General features: G+C 42.4%; 1 protein-coding gene and 1 pseudogene across 1 annotated transcript; one reads left to right on the top strand and one right to left on the bottom strand.

Annotated features, from left to right (window-relative positions):
* The first annotated feature begins 9,910 nt into the window (after nucleotides 1-9,910).
* Nucleotides 9,911-11,070, top strand: LOC123408188. The gene is made up of 3 exons (XM_045101355.1): nucleotides 9,911-10,438; nucleotides 10,599-10,911; nucleotides 11,009-11,070. The coding sequence occupies exons 1-3, from the start codon at nucleotides 9,911-9,913 to the stop codon at nucleotides 11,068-11,070; spliced, it is 903 nt and encodes a 300-aa protein (XP_044957290.1).
* Nucleotides 11,071-18,042: 6,972 nt separating this feature from the next.
* On the bottom strand, nucleotides 18,043-18,369 carry LOC123408187 (annotated as a pseudogene).
* Nucleotides 18,370-27,305: the final 8,936 nt, after the last annotated feature.

Here is a 27,305-nt window from a genome sequence, read left to right as displayed (position 1 = left end):
CAGTGTTGAGAAAGGGTCTACCAAATATGATGGGACAAAAGTTATCTTGTGCAGTAGCAAGGACGAGGAAATCGGTAGGATACTTCATCTTACCACACAGGACTTCTACGTCTCTCACAATTCCCAGAGGGCAGATAGTGTCTCTATTAGCTAGCGTAATAGTGACATCAATGGGTTCTAACTCAGCAGGTGCAATCTCATCTTTGATTTCATCATATAGGGAACGGGGTATTGCACTAACACTAGCACCCATATCACATAAACCATGATAATAGTGATCTCCTATCTTGACAGAAACAACGGGCAGGCCAACTACAGGTCCGTATTTGTCTTTCGCGTGAGGTTTAGCAATTCTAGCAGAGTCCTCATAGAATTTGATACCATGCCCGTCTATGTCTTCGGCTAAGAGATCTTTGATAATAGCAACACTAGGTTCAAGTCTAATTTCCTCAGGGGGTGCAAGTGATCTAATGTAACCCCTACGTATCACAGTTGGAGCTTTAGAATAATCCTTTTTCCTAGCAGGGTATGGTGGTTTCTCAGCGTAGGCACAAGGAACAATAGGATCACTAAAGGAAATGACTTTCTCCTCAACTAGATTGGGTTTAGCTATGTTGACTTCTACAGGGGGATGATATTTAAACCACTTCTCTTTGGGAAGATCAACATGAGCAGCAAAAGATTCACAAAGAGAAGCTACTATCTCAGAGTCAAGTCCATACTTAGCGCTAAAATCTCTAGAAGTGTTTGTTTCAACAAAAGATTTAACGCAATCAAACTAGAAATTCATACCTGACTCCTTACCTTCCTCAAGCTCCCAATCTTCAGAGTTATGTTTGATTCTTTCCAATTAAATTCCACTTGTGGTCAATATCCTTCTTCATAAAAGAACCGGTACAAGAAGTGTCAAGCATGGTACGATCTTCATGAGAAAGCCGAGCATAAAAGTTTTGAGTGATAATTTCTCTCGAGAGCTCATGATTGGGGCATGAATATAGCATGGATTTAAGACTCCCCAGGCTTGAGCTATGATTTCCCTGTCACGAGGCCAAAAGTTATAAATATAATTCCGATCACAATGTACTAAATGCATAGGATAAAACTTTTGATGAAATTCCAATTTCAACCGATTGTAGTCCCATGATCCAGTATCATCACATAGCCTATACCATGTCAATGCCTTATCCTTCAAAGATAAAGGAAAGACTTTCTTATTTACCTCATCCTCGGGCAAACCTGCAAGCTTAAATAAACCAAAAAATTCATCTACATAGATCAGATGCAAGTCTGGATGTGAAGATCCATCTCCTGTAAAAGGAGTAGCCAGCAGTTTCTCAAGCATACCCGAAGGAATTTCATAAAAGATATTTTTAGTAGGTACCTCAGGTTGAGGAACAACTCCTCGTGCTTCCGTTCACGGTGAAGATACCCTGAACAAATTCCTCAAAGGAACAGTTTCCATAGTGACAAGTGACAATAAATTTCAGCACAGTATAAAAATGTTTCCTTACCAAATTCCACTTACCAAAGGTGCTTCACTCCCCGGCAACGGCGCCAGAAAAGAGTCTTGATGACCCACAAGTATAGGGGATCAATCGTAGTCCTTTCGATAAGTAAGAGTGTCGAACCCAACGAGGAGTAGAAGGCTCTGATAAACAGTTTTCAGCAAGGTAATAACTGCAAGCACTAAAAGTAGAGGTAACAAGTGATGGTGTAGCAAGGTGAAACGTAGCAAATGAAAAGTAACAAGTAACAAGTAGTAGCGACGGTGCAGAAAAGTGGCCCAATCCCTTTTGTAGCAAGGGAAAAGCCTGAACAAAGTCTTATAGGAGGAAAAACGCTCCCGAGGACACACGGGAATTTCTGTCATGCTAGTTTCATCATGTTCATATGGTTCGCGTTCGTTACTTTGATAGTCTGATATGTGGGTGGACCGGTGATACGTCCATTTTGCATCATGCTTTCATGTTGATATTTATTGCTTTATGGGCTGTTATATTACTTTGTGGTACCATATTTATGCCTTTTCTGTCTTATTTTGCAAGGTTTATTTGAAGAGGGAGAATTCAGGCAGCTGGAATTCTGGACTGGAAAAGGAGCAAATCTTAGTCCACTATTCTGCACATCTCCAAATGGCCTGAAAAGTTACGAGGAATTTTTTGGGATTATATAAAAAATACTGGGCGAAAGAAGTACCAGAGGGGGCCACCAGGGCGCCACAAGCCCTGCCACCGCCACCCCCCTGGTGGCGGAGGGCAAGCTTGTGGGCTCCCTGACGGCCCACTAGCCCCCCTCTTTTGCTATATGAAGGATTTTGGACCAGAAAAAATCATTTGGGAGCTTTTTCGTGGTTTCGCCGCCGCCACGAGGCGGAACTTGAGCAGATCCAATCTAGAGCTCCGGCAGGACGATCCTGCCGGGGAAACTTCCCTCCCGGAGGGGGAAATCATCGCCATCGTCGTCACCAACACTCCTCTCGTCGGAGGGGAGGCATCTTCATCAACATCTTCATCAGCACCATCTCCAATCCAATCCCTAGTTCATCTCTTGTAATCAATCTTCGTCTCGCGACTCCGATTGGTACTTGTAAGGTTGCTAGTAGTGTTGATTACTCTTTGTAGTTGATGCTTGTTGGATTACTTGGTGGAAGAGTTTATGTTCAGATCCTTGATGCTATTCATTACACCTCTGATCATGATTATGATTATGCTTTGTGAGTAGTTACTTTTGTTCCCGAGGACATGGGATAAGTCATGTTAATAATAGTCATGTGAATTTGATATTCGTTCGGTATTTTGATATGATGTATGTTGTCTTTTCCTCTAGTGGTGTTATGTGAACGTCGACTACATAACACTTCACCATATTTGGGCCTAGAGGAAGGCATTGGGGAGTAGTAAGTAGATGATGGGTTGCTGGAGTGACAGAAGCTTAAACCCCACTCTATGCGTTGCTTCGTAAGGGGCTGATTTGGATCCACTAGTTTAATGCTATGGTTAGGTGTTGTCTAAATTCTTCTTTTGTAGTTGCGGATGCTTGCGAGAGGGGTTAATCATAAGTGGGATGCTTGTCCAAGTAAGGTAAGTACCCAAGCGCCGGTCCACCCACATATCAAACTATCAAAGTAACGAACGCGAATCATATGAACATGATGAAACTAGCATGACAGAAATTCCCGTGTGTCCTCGGGAGCGTTTTTCCTCTTATAAGACTTTGTTCAGGCTTGTCCCTTGCTACAAAAGGGATTGGGCCACTTGCTGCACCATTTCTACTACTTGTTACTTGATACTTTTCTCTTGCTACGTTTCACCTCACTACACCATCACTTGTTACCGCTACTTTCAGTGCTTGCAGTTATTACCTTGCTGAAATCCGTTTATCACAGCCTTCTGCTCCTCGTTGGGTTCGACACTCTTAATTATCGAAAGGACTATGATTGATCCCCTATACTTGTGGGTCATCAATCGGCGCTTGGGTACTTCCCTTACTTTGACAATCATCCCACTTATGATTAACCCCTCTTGCAAGCATCCGCAACTACGAAAGAAGAATTAAGACAACGTCTAACCATAGCATTAAACTAGTGGATCCAAATCAGCCCCTTACGAAGCAACGCATAGACTGGGGTTTAAGCTTCTGTCACTCTAGCAACCCATCATCTACTTACTACTCCCCAATGCCTTCCTCTAGGGCCAAATATGGTGAAGTGTTATGTAGTCGACGTTCACATAACACCACTAGAGGAAAAGACAACATACAACATATCAAAATACCGAACGAATACCAAATTCACATGACTATTATCAGCATGACTTATCCCATGTCCTTAGGAACAAAAGTAACTACTCACAAAGCATAATCATAATCATGATCAGAGGTGTATTGAGTAGCATCAAGGATCTGAACATAAACTCTTCCACCAAGTAATCCAACTAGCATCAACTACAAAGAGTAATCAACACTACTAGCAACCTTACAAGTGCCAATCGGAGTCGCGAGACGGAGATTGGTTACAAGAGATGAACTAGGGTTTGGAGAGGAGATGGTGCTGATGAAGATGTTGATGGAGATGACTCCCCTCCGACGAGAGGAGTGTTGGTGATGACGATGGCGACGATTTCCCCCTCCGGGAGGGAAGTTTCCCCGGCAGGATCGTCCCGCCGGAGCTCTAGATTGGATCTGCTCAAGTTCCGCCTCGTGGCGGCGGAGAATCCACGAAAAAGCTCCACCTTGATTTTTTCTGAAACGAAACCCTTCATATAGCAAAAGAGGGGGGCAGTGGGCCGTCAGGGTGCGCACAAGCCCTGTAGCCGCCACCAGGGGGCGGCGGCTACCAAGCTTGTGGGTCCCTAGTAGCTCCCCTCTGGTACTTCTTTCGCCCGATATTTTTTATATATTCCCAAAAAAATCCACGTTGATTTTCAGGGCATTTGGAGTTGTGCAGAATAGAGGACTCAGACTTGCTCCTTTTCCAGTCCAGAATTCCAGTTGTCGGTATTCTCCCTCTTCAAATAAACCTTGCAAAATAAGAGAGAAAAGGCATAAGTATGGTACCACAAGGTAATATAACAACCCATAAAGCGATAAATATCAACATGAAAGCATGATGCAAAATGGACGTATCAATCTACAAGAGGGAGTTATGTATGTTAGATAGGTTTAGCCTTGTAAATAATCTATCCTAGTGAAGGAAAGGGGAAAATGCTTCCATTGTGTTATTTCCACAAAGTATGAAAATGTAGTTGAATAGGTGTCTTAGTTATGAACTAGAGGTAAAGCGAATACACTATCTACATTATATCATTTTCCTTAGTGCAATTCTTTGTTATTTAGTTACTTAGAGATGTGTGTTGAGCGGTCTTAGGTGGAGTATTAGACATAGATGCACTTGGATGTTGGTCTATGAATACAAGGGTGTAATACGTATATACAACCATGACATGTATGATTAGCCATAAACACTATAATTTATGCAACTGTATTTTTTTACCACAGCTATGCTTTCATGGCGAGATGTCACTAGTGAAGTTATGGAACCCCGTTACTTTATTCCTCTTAATCACAAAATTGATCACTTTAATTATTGTTCTTTTATATTTTAAACCATTTATTTCATTTCCTAAAAATCATTTCCAACCTCATGATATATTATTACTTCTAACTAGCAAAGCTAACGAGAATGACAACCTCACTAGAATGTTGGATTCCAAGTGAAGTGTCTTAGTTGTGTGCTGTTTCGGATCATTGGTTATTGGAAGAACTCCATTGATTGGTACATTGGTTCACGACTACGGGAAAAGCTCTCTTCCTATTGCAAACCCTTGTGCTTTGGGGCCCAACATGATATTCACTGAACAAGCATACAAACTAGCTAAGTATATCATGAAGCAATCTCTATGTTGGTAGAGCATGAGATATCTAGATTGGTAGAGAAAAAGACCAAATATGTGAAAGTTTGACTAACTTCAAGTGTTTCAACGAATTCACACAAATCATTAAACCCTTGATAACATAGATGCTTGAAAACTCTCGTTGCAATGTACTCCGGCAAAATTATCGTTCCTCACCGAAAAAATGAGGAAGAATACCAAGAGCACTAAATGATGAAACATGAGTACAAGACATCATGTCATACTTGGCACCACCAATGAAATCCTAAAGCTATGAAAAGCAAGCAACATTGACCATCTACCAAACATAAGTCGTTAATCTGCTACACCAGAAGAACATTGGCTCTTGGCCCTGCATGTTATATCACCACGGCTCAATGACATGATGTTTATAGAGTCGGTAGGACTTCAGCCTCACGCCACGAGGACGCTCATATAAATGATACTCAAACTTGACATTAAAAGCACATAACCTACATGTGAAATGATCATCCGAAGTTCACTAGTAAAGAAATGGTTAATGAGAACTTATGTTGGTGGCGCGCCACTTTGAAGCAATGCCAGCTTTACATTATTAGTGCTGACGTAGGGTTTTTTAGACGCACCACAAATATATTGGTCCATCTATAATTCCTGTTTGTAAGATAGCGGTGGCATCGGCCAAATTGGTATGCCGGCTTTACATGCTTAATATTTTTTTCTTTAACATTATTAGTATTTTTGTCTTTAGTATTATTAGTATGGTTTAGTCATATTTTTATTAGTATTTTTATCTTTAGTATTATTAGTATTTTTTGCCTTTATTATTAGTAGTATTTTTGTCTATAATAGCGTCGGGTGTTCACGGCAGTATGGCTATTTTTGTCACGTCATAGCTAGCCTTTTCTGCACTAATAGTTCATCACCTCCATGTGTTGGAATACTCATGGAGACGAGGTCACCAACACGACACATAGAACACGAGGCGATGGTCGATTTCTCTCTGTCTATCTGTCTTTTCTCCCATGGTGCCTAAGATCCCCCTCGCAATACAATACAATAGAACTTGAATGTTTTGATGGGCATGAAGCTAGAGTTTATTTTTATGAAGCATGCTATATATGAGAAAATTGTGTTTTGAAAGCATGAAAGTAGAGCCTTTTATTTTGCATAGACAAAACAATATTTTTTCTAGAAATTTAGCATTTTTAGCCTTTTTTAGAAAAGAATTAGCCATGTTTTAGCAACAATTTTTTATAAAAAATTTTGTGTGAATCACAATTTGTTTAGCTTTTTATTTTTGAGAAGAACAACAATTTTTAGCTTATACTCCTTCTGTCCCTAAATATTACTTTTTTTAGAGATTTCATTACATGATTACATACTGAGCAAAATAAGTGAACCTATACTGTAATATATGTCCATATGCATTCGTATGTAGTTTCAATAAAACATCTGAAAAGACTTATATTTAGGAACGGAAGGAGTATAGTATAAGCTGAGAAACATAACAGTGTGTTGTGGACATTAACTTACTCAACCAGACTTTTAGGGAGCATTTTCTTTTTGGGCCGCGGCCTGAAAGCCATCTAGTGCCTAAAGCTGGGCGTACGGCGATGGCGTGTCAGCCATCTTGAAATAGAAATACTCTGCCTTGGCGCCTAACATAACCGCCACAACCAATAGCTTTCGCTTCTCATCTTCTCCATCTCGCCGGAGCGGCAAGAAACCAAGAACCCATCCTCCCCACTTCCATTGCGCAGCCCCGACGGTCTCTGCCCTCCAGCAGATGGAGGGCATGTTGGCAGAAGTATTAGATGCGTTTGGGAAGACATGGTCACGTATGGCCGTTAGATTTTTTTATTTTGGTGTGTTTGTAACGTATTCAGAAAATTAGTTTGTTTAGTTTTTGCTCCCTGGCCATGCCCTTTCATTTGGCAATAACAATGAAATCATGTTTCAAACAGGAAAAAAATTGTAAATCTATCAAGGACTATAACATCTAGATTTACCAACTGAAGCAAGAGATGGATGATGCTACGTGTGGAGCAGACAACGAAAGTGATATTGGTGCCCTTGCTTAGAGATTCACATCGATTGATAGTGAGGAGTGTGGGGTAATAGAACGGTACCCGCGAGATCACTATGGTATATTAGATTTACTAGCAAAAGGGCCCGTGCATTGCAACAGGAGAAAAAAATATCATAATCTCCAATGATGATGACCATGTTGTGTTCATAGTTATGTTCATATCTCACCGCATGATTTTAAAATTTTGTGCATAAATGCAAGAAAATGTTTCTTCTTTTAATTTATTCACAAGCTAAAGCAATGTTCACATTTTCGAAAAAATATCATGGTTGTCAAAAAACTTGGTAATTCAAAGAATTATTCTGAATTTCAAGAAATTTTTTTTAGAAAACATACTATAATATTTTGATCCACCCTTGTAGTTAATTCTTCAAAATTCACACGGGTATATTGTCACAAAGACTCAGAAGCATTACTGTTTAATTACATACCTTCAATCATTCATGAACATTTTTACAAATTTAGAAACTCTTTTAAAATTGAGAACATTTTTTACAATTTACAAACATTTTTTTAAATTATAAACATTTTTTTATAATGCGAACGATTTTTAAGTATTTTCTTTTGAATTGACGAACAATTCCGGAATAGACAAACATATTTTTCGAAGTTGGTGGATTTGTTTTGAAACTCATGATTTTTTTCTAAATTCATGAACACTTTCTGAGTCAACAATTATTTTCTAATCAGTAAACTCTTTTGTAATTCACAAACTGTTTTGAAAATTTTAGGACATTTCTTGAAATGCATGAACATGTTTTGGCAAACATTTTATTAAATTTCATTAATAATTTTTAATACACGGACTTTTGTTTAAAATCATGCATTTTTTTTGTTTTGCGAACATTTTTACATAAATCCCGATCAGTTTTTGAATTCACAAACATTTTATGTTTTATTGAACATTTTATTTTTTAGTGTAAGTTCACTCGTGCACTGTGGCCCATAGTTCAAGTAGCTTCAAATCTATATCTCCATGTGACATGATCGGCTAATGGTTGCGGGATATTGATAAACAATTTTCTACCCACATTCTTTTAGGAGCGACTGCTTATGCTGGGCATTGTGCCTTATCAAGAACGATGTGATTTTTAATAATAAATGTGTTTTCTGTACAGGTTATTCATGCATGCACATGATTTTTAATCTCTGGATAGGATGTGCCCCATCCTAGGCTGGACTGATTTGCTATTGCTGTAAAATGATGTTTATTTTTGGATCTGTTGGACTTGATGATTGTGTGCATCATGCTACGTAGGGGCGGACATTCTTTCAATGCGATTGTATCATCTCGATATGTCAATTCAATGAAACGTTCAATAAATGTCAATTCAATGCGGTTGTATTTTCTTTTTCTTGAGCCAAAAAGGAAAATTGCCATTTTTAAACAGAGCAGTATTGTGTGTGGACGTCTTTTTTTAGTGTGCTTGTGGATTTTGTTTTTCGAGCAACTGCTTGTGGATGGTTAGGCGTGCTGGTTCAGAAAATTACGTGGGCTTCGAGGCCTATTTCCAACGGCCCACCTAGTGCCGAAGCCTTGAAATACTCTCGCCTTGGCGCCCAACGTAACCGTCCCAACCAACAGCTTTCGCTTCTTCTCTTCTCCGCCTCGCCGCAGCGCCAAGAAACCAAGAACCCACGGATCATCATCCCCACCTCTCCTTCCCCGCTCGGTTTCTCTGTCCACCGCGCGCCTCTGCTCTCCAGCGTCACCGGCGACAGATGGAGCAGTTCCAGGACGGCCACCACGTGCGGCCGCGGAGCCGCGTGCACAGCTTATGAAGCATGCTATATATGATAAAATTGTGTTTTGTAAAGCATGGAAGGAGAGCCTTTTATTTTGCATAGACAAAACAGTAATTGTTTTTAGAAATGCAGCATTTTTTCTTTTTTAGATAAAGCATTTTTTAGAAAAAATTAGCTATGTTTTAGCAACAATTTTTTATATATTTTTTGTGTGATACACAATTTGTTTAGCTTTTTATTTTTGAGAAGAACAACTTTTTTTAGCTTATACTCCCTCTGTTCCTAAATATAACTTTTTTTAAAGATTTCACTAGAGGACTACATACGGAGCAAAATAAGTGAATCTACACTTTATATATGTCTAATACATTCGTATGTAATTTTTAAATAAAACCTATGAAAAAGATTTATATTTAAGAAACGGAGGGAGTATGGTATAAGCTGAGAAAAAACATAACAGTGTGTTGTGGACATTAACTTACGCAACCCAAGGAACTTTTTTTTCGGGCCTCGGCCCGCAAGCCCACCTGGGCGTACGGCGACGGCGTGTCAGCCATCTTGAAATAGAACCCATCCTCACCTTGGCGCCTAACATAACCGGCACAACCAACAGCTTTCGCTTCTCATCTTCTCCACCTCGCCGGAGCGCCAAGAAACCAAGAACCCATCCTCCCCACTTCCACCTCGCAGCGCCCTCCAGCAGATGGAGCATCTCCAGGACGGCCACCACGTGCGGCTGCGGAGCCGCGTGCACGGGACGTACCTGCACGCCAACGAGGACGGGCATGGCGTCTCCCTCCACCACTGCCGGGCGTCTATGAACGCGGCTTGGGCGGTGCACCTGTACCAGGGCGATGCCGATGACGATGCCCAGGCCCAGCACGTGCTTCTCCACAGCGCCGCCTACGGCCGCTACCTCGCCGCCACGAACGCGCCGGCGCCGCTAGGCCACCGCGGGCGCCGCGTCGAGCAGCGCAACTACGATGATCAAGAGGAGGAGGCCATCAGGTGGCAGGCCGTCGGGGCCGACTCCGGGAACGACGTCCTTCTCCGCAACGTCGTCGGCCGCAACCTCCGCGACGGCGCCCGGCACCACCTCCGCGCCAACGGCAGGTACATCCGCACCGGCGTCAGCGTCGACGTCTTCGACAACTTCAGCACGAAGATGCTCTGGGCGGTGGAGCCCATCCCCGCCAGGGACGGCATGCCTCCCCTTCGACGTCCGATTTGTGTGAGTCCGCTTCTTGATTCTTGTTGAATTTGCGCGACCTGGATTCGGAATTTGACCGCAAATCGTGTTGCCTTGGAGCAATTCTTGGCAAATTTGCGCTTCGTATGAGTTTTGATTTGATCTCCTGGCATCATGATGTTTCTTTGCTACTCAACTGCAGCTTCCCTTCCCCGGAAGACTCACCACCCTGTTGGAGCCGCGGCTGATCGTGTACGTGCGGGCGGGCGCCGACGGGACCCGCATCAGCCACGGCGCGTTCGTGTTCAGGGGGAAGTCCGTGTTCCACCTGAGGAAAAAGCTAGCCCGCCGGCTGGAGGCTCTCATGGACGTCTCCAACCTCGCCATGTGCGTCGAAGCCGGTACTTTCGGGCGTCTTACCCCGCTCGTCGTCGATCTGCCCCGCAGCCGCCACATCGTCGGAACTGTCCATGTCCAGGAACTCCACATCGTCGTCTTCGCGGGCGGGACGCCAGGTGAGCTGTCCATGTCCCAAACTTCCTACACTACTGATCTTGTGTTGGCGAACAGTCTGAAAAACAGTTTACTGAAACTGCTGTTAATCTGTTTCAGTTAGGAATTGGCTTGAACTGTTGCATTTGCACTGTCGTTGCTGCATTAATCTGCTTGTGTAGTCTGAAGTTAGCTGGTTGTTACATGTCCACACTCTTGAAACTTGAAAGCCCAAATCAGTTCAGCATCACCTAGAAGATAATGGTTTCTATATGATTCAGCTTCAGCCAATTGTAATTCAGAAACAGCATTCAGGTTGTATCCCACAACACTACATGGAAATCAGTTACTGCACATTACATTGCTTTCAGGTTTCATCACCTGTCTTCACATAGAAGATACTGATTTCTACATGATTTAGCCAATTGTAGTAATACAGAAAGAAAATTCAGGTTGTGCCCCAAAACTATTGCACTAAAATTACAGTGCTTTCAGGATTGTACATCAACCGTCTTCTTGATCTTGTTGTTGAGTCTGTTTCAGCAATATGATGGATGACCTTACCTCCTAACCTTTCCTTCTAAATTATATTTCAGCCCACGCAGGGGTGCGCTACCCGGATGTCGATGCAGTGTAGAGAAAGACCAGAGCAGGACTCCTGACCGTCGCTTCACTTCTTCAGAATGTCGTCGTGTCTCGATCACGTGAATCCAAAACTTCTTGCAGTGAGATAGGGGTTCGGCAAAAGTGAAACCCAGAAGTTGTTGTGTTTCTGCTAGCTAAATTTGGTCTGTTCTCCTGACAATGTAGGAAACCTATTTGCTATTCTCAAATTCAGAAATTAAGTGCATGAACATGAAGAGGTTGCAGTCTTATTCCGGCCACTTGAAGTTTCAGTCCTACCTATAGCAGATCTGTGTTGCGTTTCTCTTTGGTGAATCATCTCGTGTTGCAACTTAAAGTTTCAGTCCAAACTATAGCAGACAATGAATTTGTGTTTTCACATTCAGAGTGAGTTCAACCAAAGACGGCTTCCCTGTCTTGGTTCAACCAAGAATAGTTTTTTAGAGTACTACTCCCTCCGTCCCACAATATAAAAGCGTTTTGCAACCTATTTACAAAACGCTCTTATATTGTAGGATGGAAGCCGAGAGTAGTTTTCTTTAGCAACTTCTGAATAGTTTGCGGTATAGTATGTGGCCTACTGCTACTAGTTGGCCGCCTAGCGCCCAAGGCCTGATGCGACATAACGCCTGAAGCAAATAAGCCCATCTGTAGTGCCCTCGTCTGGTCTTCCCCGGCTAGGAGAACGAGCGCCCACACGACCTGCAAAATGGGCCGGCCCAGTTTCAAGGCGGAATTTTTATAAAAAATCAAAAGAGCAAAAACAAAAATGAACACAGAAAGTTCATAAAAGGGGAAAATGTTTCACAAATTTTGTTAGAAAAATTTCACGAATTTTAAAAAATTCACAGTGATCTAAAAAAGGTTCACAAATATTTAAAAAGTTCACGATTTTAAAAATAAGTTCATGAATTTGAAAAAAGTTTTTAAAAAGTTCTTTGAACTGAAAAAAAGTTCACAAACCCTAAAAAAGTTCATAATTTTTGAAAAAAATTCATACATTTCAAAGAAAAGTTCATCATATCTCAGAAAAGTTCAACAAAATTTGAAAAAAGTTCATCAATATTCAAAAAAGTTCATCAATATTCAAAAAAGTTCATACAATTTTAATAAAAAAGCGTACAAATTTAAAAAGGGTTCATTGATTTGTAAAAAAAATTGTTCATTTGAAAAAAAGTTAATAATAAAAAATGATTTAAACAATAAAATGTAAATGAAAAAGTAATGAAAATAGTAAAGAAAAAAAAGTGAAAAACCAAAGAAAATCCTGTTCTGAAAAAACCTAAATGAAAAACCCATCTGGGAAGCTCCTGAATACTTTACAAAACTGAAAAAACTTTCTCCCGCGTCAGCTTATAACAGCGTAAACTTGTGTTAACACTATATAAACTCGTGTTAACACTATATAACAGCGTAAACCAACATCTATTAGTGACCTTTCAAGGTCACCACGGATCATCAAATGTCGACCCATTTTGGTCTTGCGCATTAATCACTGAAAATGGCAGTGACTTTGCTGGAACACAAACTTATTCAGAGGCCTTCGTAAGCTGCGATCATCTGAGCAATTTTTAGTAGGAGGCCGCTCGCGGTTGCGTCCTTCGGGTGTGGGGTTTTCAGTTCTTGGTACTGGTGTACGCTTCCAGCGAAATCTGTGAATAATCCATCAACCCCCAACGTATTTATCCAGAAATCGTACTCGGCATAGGGATCCTGATGGAAGTTGAAGTGCAGAAACTGGTTCTCGTACCTGTATGTGTAGGGGTGTACCTGCAGAAACGATGGAATGCAGTTTCATATGCGTCCAGGTGCAAACTGCGTGCCATCAAATCGTGGTTGACATGTATTAGGGTAATAACTGGGCTCATCGGGATCACTTATAGCGGTCTTAATGAACTAATGATAGTTAAATCTGAGCTTATGAAGATATATTGCAGTGGTTAGTTTGTCAGAACTTTAAATGAGACATTGAGCAAGGGGGGCAAAGCTGAGAGTTCCTGATGCAGATGTCGGAGTCATATCATGTGTTTTATTCCAATGAATTCAGTTAACGATTGGTAAAATCCTAATAATGAGATAAAATATACTCCCTCCGTCCCACAATATAAGAGCGTTTTGCAAGCTAACATAGCTTGCAAAACGCTCTTATATTGTGGGACGGAGGGAGTAGAAGATAACCATGACATTTCATTCGTTCTTGTGGTGACTCATACTTTCAGAGTGACCAAAAAACTTTACAAAGCTGTCTTCTTCGTTAATTCTACAGAACAGTGATATTTTAGGTATTGACCTTCTCAAACCGTTGCACTGCCTGTGACATAATGCATAACTTCCTTGCTGCCTGTTTTAATTCAGCCAAGGCACGAGCTGCTGTACTCCTGACTCCACCCCTTCAGAAGCGTCGCCGCCTCGGACACAATGACATGAGATTTGACAATTGAGAACTACAATTTGCATTGAGATATAGGTTTAGGAAAACCCCAGCAGCTCTTGTGATTCTGCTTGCTGAAATTGATTCATTCTCCTGACAGGAGGAACCTATCTGCTTCAGCCTTGTGGTTCTGTACTTGCAGAGCGTCTTTGTTCTTGAATGGTGCGAACTGTTTTTTCTAGAGACAACACAGCACTCTTTTTTTCCTTTCGATTGCGCAAGTAGGTACTCTTCTCCGTCGAAAAAAAGGTAGCACTGCAACAACTAAACCAGTGACAGATTCAGTACAAGGTCTTATGCAAGATTGACTGATGATCAGAACTCATGAGCTACACACTGCGTGCAACAACAGAGGTAGAGGACTACATGCTCCAATCAATACAATTTCAGCCAAGCTGCGGAAACTCGGGAGACAAAGATAAATCAAACATCAAACTACGCTGAAGGAAACTATCAGGGATCGATCTATCTTGTCTGAAGCCAGCTTGATCATCGATCAGCCATCCCTCTAAGCCCCACCGCAATCCCGCAACAGAGAAGAACTCACGTGATCTCCTACAACCCCCGCCAGAAATAAGATGGATAATGCGGCAATGACTTCCCCCCTAAGATAGATGGTGTGGCGATGGCTTCTCTGGTGAGGTTTTTTCTTCTTCGGTGAAGTTGGAAGTAAGGAGGTAACTAACGTAAGAAAAGATTCAGGTACGCGAGAAATAACAAAATTGATAAAAAAAGAGACTTTTATTTGTGTTGAGTCTGACTTCTTTGATTGCAAACTCCTCCATGTACAATTCCGACTTCCTCCAACATCCATTAGGACCTTGCTAAAGATGGTGGATTGAAACTTGAATTTAAAGATGAGAATCCAAAGTTCAACCTTGTGTTGGACTCGTCATTATTGACGCACGTATGACAATTCATTCTTGGAGGCCTGGCCTGAGAGGTGTGTATTTTTTGTTTTGATGTCGTCTATGTTACATAGAGTTAGTAGCTCCGTGGTGGAGCTACTGTCACGAGGCATGAGGCTTTGGCTTTTTTTTTTTGCTTTATTTCCAGGTCTATGTTGTTCGACTGCTAGATTTTGCACTCTTAATATTAAATGGATGTATGCATCGCCCTAATGCACAAACCGGGGGTTATCCTCCTTTAAAAGAAAAACTGAATCGGACAAGAGGGCCTCACTCCTCACCCGAGTCCAAGTCTCATTTGTGGACTCCACTTCATCGCGTCACACCCCAATGATGAACTACTCGACAATCGAGACCTCTAGTCCTGGTCTGACTCATCCTCTGATTTCTCACAACCTGAAAAGGTGAATGGCTAGTGGACCTTGTTACTTATGGGGCTAGGGTGGACGAAAGACTCCCTCGATGGCAAGCTTCTCCATGGCTCAGTTTGAATCCTCCATGATCGAGTGAGGCTTCCTCAAGGACTTTGCTTTGCCACGTGTTAGAGCATATATCTCCATATGTGGTTTTGGTAATTGATGACAATTCCTATGGACTAATGGTTGCCTTAAGTTATATTTATAGGATTTGTCCATAGGCACTTCTTGAAGTCCATATGTTGGGTTCAAGGAGTTTATATGATGACCAAGGTGGTATTCAAGGTATTATCCAAAGAATGATCATAGAGACACAAGGTTGATCAAGATCGTCAGACAAAGAGTAAATCAAGATGATCAACACACAAAGCATACAATATGTACCGAGAGGGATCAAGTGATCCCATGGTATGGTAAGCACTGTCCATTACGTATTTGTGTACTAACCCATGGTCTTCGTGACAGTTCTATGTGGGGTTAGGCGTGTTTCCATGGGCTTGCGTCAAGAGGAAGATCTCATACAACCCATGGAGGATGACGTCAAGTGGTGGAGGATGGTGGCAATGGACTTGTGAAGATATGCTGAAGAGCGGCTCACCCATAGTGTGTATGGGGGAGCAATCAACTAGTCTTCATCAAGCCAACGTAATCAAGAAAGGTGGTCCATCTTGAGGAAGCCAAGATCATCTTCATCTATCTCAAGAGGACGAGGTGCAAGGTATAGGTTTGCCCTTGATAGGTTTTCTGTTTTAGGATAGATTGTCGTACTGTCAAGGGGGGCTCTCAAGTGACTAGCTTGATCGTATCATTCGTTGAGAGCTCAAACCATTTGCATTCTTGCATCATAATTCTTGGTTCTTGTTTGGTGTTTCTCTTTGTAAGTTTTAGAGCTTATGTTCATCTTCATGACAAGCTCGAGTTCATCGAAAACGGAGTCCATATGCATCTTCTATGATGTTTTCGATGTTGGGAGTTTTTACCGGTCTTATTCGAAGAAGGGTTCTCACCATTTTATTCTGGGAATTTTCTCACTTGCTTCTTATTGATGTTTCTATCAAGATTGTGTTAGCCCATGCCGTTAGCTTTCCAACAAACTTGGTTTCTTTGAATTTGGAGTCCGTATGCGAAAGTTAGAGCAGTTTCAGTATCCAGCGGTAGTACCGCTCCTGGTGCGAGCGGTAGTAATTTTTTACTACCGCTCCCTAGCGGTAGTACCGCTCCGTCGGACTGTTTTTTGCATCCTTTTTGGCCTCAGCATGGTTGGTGAACCTACCGACCGGTAGTACCACTCCATGAGCGGTAGTACCGCTCTGTGCGGGTGAAGCACAACGGTTGGATTTTCCCCATCTATAAAAGGGGGTCTTCTTCCCCATTGAATCTTATCGCTTTAGCTCGTGTTCTCCCCCCATTGTTGACCTTCTTCGAGTTTGCTAACTCTCAATCCCTCCAATGATTCTTGCTAGTTCTTGAGGGAAAAGAGAGAGAAGATCTAGATCCACATTTCCACCAATCACTTTTTCCTCTAAGTGAGGGGAACCTCTTGGGTCTAGATCTTGGAGTTCTTCGTGTTTTCTTCGTTCTTCCTCTCACTTTCCTACCTAGCATTAGTTTCTTTGGTGGGATTTGGGAGAGAAGGACTTGGGCACTCTGTGTGCCCTTGCCATTGCATTAGTTGCATCGTTTGAGTTCTCCACGATGATACGTGGAAGTGAAGTTTGAGAAGCTTATTACCTTTGGTACTTAGTACCCTAGATATTGTTCTTCGTGAATACTCTAAGTAGAAGTTGTTGAGTGAAAACAATATAATTCAGTTTTCCCATTTGGTACTATGTGCAGCTAGCTGGCAGAAACTTTAGAACTTCGCAAATATGTGTTTTCACCCTTAAGAAGCAAATGTTTTGATTAACCTGTGAACCAAATTCTGGCTGTATATAAGTTGTATCCTACAGTATATTGTTGTTTTTTCAGGTTTTTTACATAAGTTGTCTTTTTCGTTAATTCTACAAAACAATGGTATTTTACGTATTGACCTTCTCAAACCGTTGCACTACCTGTGACATAATGCATAACTTCCTTACTGTCCGTTCTAATTCAGCCAAGGCCCGAGCTGCTGTACTCCTGACGCTCGCCCGAGTACATTGCCGCCTCGGACATAATGCATAACTTCCTTACTGACATAATGCATAACTTCCTTATTGACATAATGCATATTGACCTTCTCAGAATTTCCCCAATCTTCAGAAGCATTGCCGCCTCGGACACAATGACATGAGAATTCAGAACTACAATTTGCATTGAGATATAGGTTTAGGAAAAACCCAGCAGCTCTTGTGATTCTACTAGCGGAAATTGATTCATTCTCCTGACAGGAGGAACCTATCTGCTTCATCCTTTTGGTTCTGTACTTGCAGAGCGTCTTTGTTCTTGATTGGTGCGAACTGTTTTTTCTAGAGACAACACAGCACTCTTTTTTACTTTCGATTTCGAAAATAGGTACTCTTGTCGGTCGAAAAAAGGCAGCACTGCAACAACTAAACCAGCGACAGATTCAGTACAAGGTCTTATGCAAGATTGACTGATGATCAGAAGTTCAGAACTCATGAGCTACACACTGCGTGCAACAACAGAGGTAGAGGACTACATGCTCCAATCAATACAATTTCAGCCAATCTGCGGAAACTCGGGAGACAAAGATAAATCAAACATCCAACTACGCTAGATTACATCAGGGTGTGTTGATAGATCTATCTTGTCTGAAGCCAGCTTGATCATCGATCAGGCATCGCTGTCGTCGTCGCCGCTGCCGACTCGCCGCTGTCGTTTGAAGCAGTAGTCCCCGGCGTCGACGTCTTCGTTGGCCTTCTCGCAGGCGTCGATCCAGTCGTGGTAGATGTCGACGGGCTCGGTGAGGTTGTGCGCCGCGGTGTGGTAGGCCTCCTGGCAGACGTAGCAGACGGCGCTGGCGACTTAGAGCTTGAGGTCGATGGTGCAGGACACGCCGCCGGGGTGGTTGCAGAAGGGGCAGCAGAAGGTGGTCTCCAGCTTCGGCGTCGGCTTCTTCCGCGACGCCATCTTGGAGCTCATCGACTTGCGCTTCGCCATCTCGCGATCAGCGCGAGATCGTAGGTTCTGGCTCCGGCGTCCGGCAGCACAAGATGGAGACTGGAGACGTACGTGCGGGAGCAGGAGAGATGGAGAGAGGCGATGTGTTGGTAGGGAAAGGGTTGGGCATGCTTATAAAGGATGTGCCTGGTCCGAATCCGGCTCCTCTTCGGCGGCAGCAACACATATGCATATGGGAATTGCGTGGTGTGGCGGTGCAACGAAGCCATTCACGAGTTGGAGCCGGATTCTAGCGCCCAGTCGAAATGGCCGCAGGCGCCGTGTATCGCCGGCCGTGTACGTAGCGGTGGGCGGCGGCCGGCCGTGCAGCTCTCGCCCACGTGAATCAAAAACTTCTTGCGGTGAGATAGGGGTACGGCAAAAGTGAAACCGAGAAGTTGTTGTGTTTCTGCTAGCTAAACTTGGTATGTTCTCCTGACAATGTAGGAAATCTGTTTGCTGTTCTCAAATTCAGAAATTAAGTGCTTGAACATGAAGTTGTTGCAGTCTTATTCCGGCCACTTGAGTTTCAGTCCTACCTATAGCAGACATGCGTTGCGTTTCTCTTTGATGAATCATCTCATGTTGCTACTTAACGTGCCAGTTCAAACTATAGAAGACGATAAATTTGTGTTTTCGTATTCAGAGTGAGTTCATCCAAGGACGACTTCCCTGTCTTGGTAATGTGCAATTTTTTTCCGGAGTGAGTTCAACAAAGAATAGTTTTTTTAGAGTATTGTTCCCTCCGCCCCATAATATAAGAGCGTTGGGATGGAAGAAGTAGTTTATATTTTACTTTAGGGCGGAACTGAGACTAGTTTTTTTAGCAACTTCTGAATAGTTTGCCGTACTGCTACTTTTTTTTTTGAGTGGTGTGTCCTACTGCTGAAGGCCCTCAAGGCCCGACGCGACCTAACGCCTGAAGTACTGCTCACAACACACCTACCCCCCGCCTACGCCTATGTCTCGCTTGCCACGAGATCGAGGGGCAGCCTCGCCTGAAGGCGATCGCGCGTGCCCAGAAACACACGCTAGGCCACAGCCTACAGCTGGGCTTTTCAATTTCTATCCTGGTTTCTCTTTATTTTTCTTGCTCGTTATTTCCTTTATTTTTTACTTTATTCATTTCTTACTTTTTCCATATATTTTAGTGAATTTTTTTTAAAATATGACATTTTCTTATTATCAAATTCAAAATAATACACTGAACTAAAAAAATGTTCATTCAATTTAGAAAATGTTCATTTATATTAAAAATTGTTCATACAATTCAAAATATTAAATGGTCAACATTATTTACACATTCCAAAAAAATTGAAGTCATGAATAATTTTTGAATTAACATATATATTTCAAAATCATGAACGATATAAATTTTGCCAAACTTTTACAAGTCATGAACATATTTTGGAATTTTAGAATTTTCTTTTTAGTATCATTAACATTTTTTAAATTCGAAAATAATTTTTGAAACTTCACGAACATTTTTTCCAAACCCCCTAAAATTCTTTGCATGTACGTACATTTTTTAAAACTCGTCAAATTTTTGAATACTTGTACATTTTTAAAACTAGATAAGATTTTTTAAAATAAGTGATTTTTTTATAGATCGAGGAACATTTTTTCCCAATTCGTGAATCTTCTTGAAATTCATAACTTTGTTTTATCCAGAATTTTTTTTTTTAAATGCAAAGATAAATAAAGAAGGAAAACAAGCCCCCCCCCCCCCCTGCAGTGGGCCGGGGGCTGAAGCGGGAGGCGAGGGTACGCAATTTCTCGCTTTCAGCCGGCACGCGCGGGGAATAGAAGCTCCCCCTGGCTCATGCCCAATAAATTAAGTTCACTTCCCTTAATAAACAAATAAATAAAGTTCACTTTATTTTCTACCATAGTTAACACTCATCTTGTATTTGCATTTCATAATAAATTATCAAGCACCTATGGGTGACGAAGAATACATGGTGCACAGATAATCCTTGCCGGCGATAATGAATGCACAACCTGAAGACTACCCATCACATTCTATTTTATTACATTTTTGTACTTCATACTGTGTTCTCGTTATGTCCATTGTTCTATGAAGGATAAAATATCACATAAAATGTATCAAACATGCAAATTGTCGAGTTTAAATTCATTGACAAATAATATATGATGGACACAGATATTTCAGCCACCCGTAAATGTTTTAACAGACATTGAACTCAAGACGAATGAAATCGGCAGAACGTTCCTTCATATTGCAATTGTTTAGAGGTGAACTGCCATTCACACATACTCCCTTCGTCCGGAAATACTTGTTCTAGAAATAGATGTATCTAGACTTATTTTAGTTATAGATACATTTATTTTGTACATTTCTAGGACAAGTATTTTTTCGGACGGAGGAAGTATGTGAATAGTATTATCTTCCTTTTCAAAAATGAAGAATATTAACTTACAAACCGTCATCTGAACTCAAGCACAAACTAATCAAGTATTTAGAAGACTCTTCCTCCGTCCTATAATATAAAAACGTTTGTATTATGGGACGGAGGAAGTAGTTACTTATCAATTAGTGGTACAAACAAATCAGGAAAAGGAAGTATGCTAGTAAAAATGCTAAAAAGCTTGTTACTTTTGAACTTTGTGATGAATATCTAAGTATTCACTTAAACACCATAGCAAAAATAGAATCTAAAAAAAAGGTTAGGCTGAGTATTAAAACAAAATACCAACATCGAGAAAATAACACAAACAAATCTGCCATGACCACGATGACGATATCAAGTCTGGGTTCGAAACCACTTGTTCCACGTGGTCAATCACAATGAGGATATAGTTTAACTTATAATTATGCACAGTTTCACACCGCAATTTTGGAAGAAAAAAAATCTTCGGCAGGGATATACTCCCTCCATTCCTTTATATAAGGTGTATTTGTTTTTTGATAAAACTTCATAATGTAAGGTGCCCGAATCGAGAGGGGCAGCCGACCCTCTCCGATGACAGCGTGGTGTGTGCAATGCTATGATTTCTAGTGGTTTTCAAAGAAGGCATGATTTCATTTTTAGTTAGTAATCTCGGTTGCTTCGAGGTGAGGTATGAGTACTCCTATTGCAAAATCTTTATTCCTGCAATTGTCGAACGGACGGCACCTCCGCAGCCCGATCAAGTGCCGAACGGACGGCACCTTCGCATCCCGCACGTACAACTTGATTACGATCTCCGTCTTCTTGCTCCAGCAAGAGAGACGGGGAAGTAGATGAGTTCTCCGGCAGCCTGATGGCGCGCCGGCGATGGTGATGATCTATTCCTGCAAGGCTCCGCCCGAGCTCCGCAGAAAACCGATCTAGAGGAAGAACTACGATCTAGAGGAGGGGGCAACACGTGGCAAAGTTGTGTCTCAAAAGCCTAAACCTCTAGTATATATAGGAGGAGGGAGGAGGCAGCATTGGCGCCACAAGGGAATCTCCCTTGGGTCGGTCGAAGTGGAGGAGGGAGGAGTCCTCCTCCAATCCCACTTGGATTAGGACTACTTCCTTATTTTCTCACCTCTTTTGGATTTTCCACTTTTTCCTCATGGGCTTTCCTTGGATGACTTTGTCAGCCCATTATACCTTATTGCGCATCCAATAAACCCACGTGGACCCCTTGGGGCGTGGTGGGCCCATCCAGTGGCCCCCCGGAACCCACTCGTCACTCCCGGCAATGCCCGAAAACCTTCCGGAATCCAAATACCAACTTCCTATATATCAATCTTCGTTTTCGGACCATTCCAGAACTTCCGGTGACGTCCGGGATCTCATCCGGGACTCCGAACAAAACTTTGGTCACCAACACATATAACTCAACTATACCGAAACATCACCGAACCTTAAGTGTGCACACCGTGCGGGTTCGAGAACTATGCAGACATGACCTGAGACACTCTCCGGTCAATAACCAACAGTGGGACCTGGATGTACATATTGGCTCCTACATATTCTACGAAGATCTCTATTAGTTGAACCTCTATGTCAAGGATTCATATAATCCCGTATACTATTTCCTTTGTCCTTCGGTATGTCAAGGATTCATATAATCCCATATAATCGTTGGTATCTCTATACCTAGTTCAATCTCGTTATTGAGAAGTCTCTTTACTCGTTCCGTAATACAAGATCACGTAACTAACTCCTTAGTCACATTGCTTGCAAGGCTTGTTGTGATGTTATATTACCGAGTGGGCCCTGAGATACCTCTCCGTCACACGAAGTGACAAATCCCAGTCTTGATCCATGCCAACCCAACAGACACCTTTGGAGATACCTGTAGAGCACCTTTATAGTCACCCAGTTACGTTGCGACGTTTGATAACCCACAAGGTATCCCTCCGATGTCCGGGAGTTGCATGATTTCATGGTCATAGGAACATATACATTGACATGCAGAGAACAGTAACAATAAACTGACACGATCATATACTACGTTTATAGTTTGGGTCTTGTCCATCACATCATTCTCGCAATGATGTGATCCCGTTATCAAGTGACAACACTTGACTATGGCCAGGAAACCTTGACCATCTTTGATCAACGAACTAGTCAACTAGAGGCTCACTAGGGACAGTGTGTTCTCTATGTATCCACACATGTATTTGAGTTTCCAATCAATACAATTCCAGCATGGATAATAAACGATTATTATAAACAAGGAAATATAATAATAACTAATTTATTATTGCCTCTAGGGCATATTTCCAACAAATATATTATCAATCTTGTATGTTTTATACATCCTTTTATATCAGTTTTGGGAACTAACCTATTAATCCAGTGCCAAGTGTCAGTTAGTGTTTTCTTTTTGTTTTTGGTTTCATGAGAAAAGCATACCAAACAAAGTCCAAACACGATGAAACTTTAGAGTGATTTTATCTCGACAAAGAGGTACCTAAAAGCTCCGGGGGGAGGCCAGAAGATCCAAGAGTGGGCCACAAGCTCACACGTCGCACCCCAAGGGGTAGCGTCCCCGCCCGAACTTGTGGCCCCCTCGTAGGCCCTCCCGACCTAATTCCAATGCTATATATTCTCAAATATTCCAAAACTCACAATGGGAGACCCGAAACAATTTTATCGCTGCTGCAAGCCTTTGTTCTTCCGCGATCCCATCTGGAGGCCTCCGTCGATACACTTCCAGAGGGAGTACCAATCACCAAGGCCATTTTCATTAACCTTGGTGTCTTCATGTTGATATGTGAGTAGTTCCCACGTGACCTATGAGTCCATATTGTAGCTATCTCTCTCTCCCTATCCCCCTCCCCTCTTCCTCTCTCTCTCTCTCGCTCGCTCGCTCGCTCTCTCTCCCTCCCTCCCTCCTCCTCCCCCCTCTCTCTCCCTCCCTCCCTCCTCCTCCCCCCTCTCTCTCCCTCCCTCCCTCCCTCCCCCTCCCCCCCTCTCTCTCTCTCCCTCCCTCCCCTCCCCTCTCTCTCTCCCTCCCTCCCCCTCCCCTCTCTCTCTCCCTCCCTCACCCTCCCCTCCCTCTCTATCTCCCTCTCTCCCCTCTCTCTCTCTCTCTCAAAACCCAACGCCATCACAAGTAGTAGTAGTCACCACGTCGGCCACGCATCATCGCATCATGGCCCGTCTCGCCACCGCCACACCCACACACCATCACTAGCGACAGTGCGACACCGCACGGCGGCAGCCCACAGGAACGCTACCACCAAGTTCGGGATTGTAGGCCTGCACCGCCCCCCGGACAGAGGGACGAAGGCGCCCTACCGCCGCCAGCAGCGATCGGGCTTTGCCAGGCCTCGCCCTCTAGTGGCGGCAAGGGAGAAGGAGGGTGGGGGTGAGCTCTGGGTTGAGTACATACGTTTCTGGACGGGATGCATACTGTCCCAAACATTGTGGAAGTGTACTTTCCATTTTGGACGTGGAGTATTTGAGCTCGAGCTCAAATGCATGTGTATAAACAGTAAAAAAACATTTTAAAAATTTCTGAATATTTTTTTGAAGAACTTGAACAAAAGTTTGAAGTGTTTGTAAATTTTCATCATGAGATATCATTCGAGTAAGGCATGCCAAAAAAAGACAATGCTATGAAAATGCTACTCCCGAAAGCATTCACTAGTGGGGACGGGGCCTATAGTCCCGGCCCGTAATGGGCTTTAGTCCCGGTTCACCAACCAGGACCAAAGGGGCGAGACTAAAGGCCTAACCTTTAGTCGCGGCCCTGTTCCAAGCCGGGACCAAAGGTGCTCCACGTGGGCGCCTCGGAGCGCCCTCAGGGGCAGGCCCTTTAGTCCCGGGTCTTAACACGGACCGGGACTAAAGAGTTTTTGCAGATTTTGTTTATTTTAGGGTTTTAGGGTTTAGGTGTTCGGGAGATTAACGTGATGCCTCGTTTGGTGTTCGGGAATTAGTTTTCATATAATTCTAAATATACATGTTTATGCATATATATATAAGATTAACTTATCTTACAAGCGAGCATATATATACAATTATATGGAGATCTGAATTATCGGGACTAGAGCCCGTCTATTCGATTACATGGACCAACATCAGTAATGGCCTCTAGCTACACTAAATCATCCTTTGTCATCTATAGCTTCCGTCCTCAGAAAGGTCGCAAGCTCCTCTGCAACAGCAATCGCGCATTGCTCTCGTAGGGACTTCTCCCTCATGGCCGTGTACTATATAAGAAGAGGAGATGAATATGAATATCAATCATGATAACAAAGAATGACGGGTAAAAATAGAGGTGTGAATGTTCATTGCTTACGTCGTATCTGTAATCCTTGTGCTCAGAGGTAAACGTGCGAATGGTCTCGCAAACATAGTATCCGCATATATGCCTCCCCCGTGACTGCTAGTCGCACTTTATGAGAATAGAATATATATAATCAAAATAATAATCTAGCATCATAAATGTATTGAAAATAGAAGTATATCATACTACTACTTACCTGAGCCGCTCTAAAGGTCAGCTTCTCATACTCGATACCGGGAGTCACGCACTTGAACCGCTTCCAAACCCTGCCCGATAAGGAAAATGATTTGCTAAGTTTTTCATTAATTGATATATCAGAAAATCATCGAAAGAGACCGATAGAGCGCAAGAATGATTGAAATTACCCTTGGAGCATGTCCTGCAGGCTTTGGAACTGTTCCAAGGGTCTCGATAATGGGTCGAAGGCATCAACTCTTCCCTTATCAATTTGAATGTCCAACAGAATCCAATGGAAGCTGCACATGTATATATATATATATATATGTATATATATATATATATATATAGGAAAAATACATCCTACCACCCAGGGGTAGTTACCCCACATGTTCAATATACTACCACGCGAGAGCATATATACTAATTTATCATTCCTATTATGTTCATATACTATATATAAGATTTTTCAAACTGAGTTACATGAAAAAATTACAAGTTGATCCATAGTTTTATTATATTTGTGAAATACGCATATATTTGTATGTAAAAAAGAGCATACACAAAATATGATACATACTACCAAACAAAATGGTATATATACTACCTAAACATTATTATATACTACATACTACGCATACATACTCTCCGATTTGATAGATACTACATACAACATACAAAACACAAGTGGTGGTAACTACCACCGGTGGTAGATAAAATTTGTCCTATATATATATATATATGTCAGTAACTTATCAATTACACTTATAAGTGAATGGACACAACAGAGTAAAGACCCTCACTTGAAGTTGTATGGAAACAGTATGTGGTCACAGAAATTTTAATTTGTTAGAAACCTTAGAAGGTTTTCCTCCGTCTTCTTGGGTTTATCAGTTAGCGTCGCTATATGTATTTTATCTGGGTCAATAAACCCAATATTTAGGATGTTCCTACTTTTACATTCCAGAATCTTCATTCTGCATAATAGAGTACAAGTTATATGTAGACAATGAATTGAAATAACTAAACAAGTTATATATAGACAACGAATTGAAAAACTTACAGACAATAGCAACTCATAAGCGATTTGTCGAGGGCGTCGGCGTTGTACATCTGGAAGAGTTCATCAAAGTCGATATGGATTTCTTTGGGGCGGCCGTAGTACTCCCGTGGGACACTCGCCACGATCATCGTTCTCTCATTCTTTGATTCACTTAAGTATCATGTATGCAAGTAACACATATTTGTTGGGAGATCATCTTTGCTGACCAAAGGCGCTCCCATGACAAACTATGGCTTAGGGGCTACCACAGCCTTGGGTAACCTGTCGTCTTGGGAAGCCAGAACGTCTTCAACCGGGATACCCCATTCATCCGCCCACTTCTTTGCTAATTCCAAATCTTGCCCCTGCACCAGAGAGGGAACATTCTCGGGTAACACCCTGAGGGGTGGGATCGACTGTTTGGCCTGTTGTCCAAGCTGAGGAACATCTGATCTTTTTTTGCTTGTAGTTGAACTTGATTTGCTCCCACTTGCACTTGCACGTGATCTGCTCTTTTGCCCTTCCTTCTGCAATGTGCGTGTATAGTCATCAGGCTTATGGTGTAAGTCATACTGTGATGGAAGGGTCGTGAAGTATTTTGCATATGCTATTTGCTTCTCGGTGTATTCCGGGCGGGGCTCGAGTTCCTTCTTTTTCATCTGCGCATCATAATGTTCCTTTGCTATCCTGGCGTTTTCCTCGGCGGTACGATCATAAGGTCTGATAGGAAGATTAGCATGAGGTACCTTTGGGAGGGGCGACAATTTGCGCTTTGGGGAGCTCCGTCGCTTAGAAATCATCGATGGAGCGTTCTTGCTGGCACGCTTCCACTTAGTATCCGAAGCGGGCGGCGGCGGAGACGGACGACCCAAGTCCGGCGGCGGTGATCGAAGATGGACTCGTGTTGTGCTGGCCGTCGTCATGTGGAGGGCTTGGAGGTGATGGAGGTGTAGGTGACCTGCGACGACTCGGAGGCGGTGTT

The sequence above is a fragment of the Hordeum vulgare genome, chromosome 7H (genome assembly GCF_904849725.1).
Source record: "Hordeum vulgare subsp. vulgare chromosome 7H, MorexV3_pseudomolecules_assembly, whole genome shotgun sequence".
Classification (NCBI taxonomy): Eukaryota; Viridiplantae; Streptophyta; class Magnoliopsida; order Poales; family Poaceae; genus Hordeum; species Hordeum vulgare.
The sequence above is the reverse complement of the archived record's forward strand: the minus strand, read 5'-3'. Positions and strand labels throughout refer to the sequence as shown.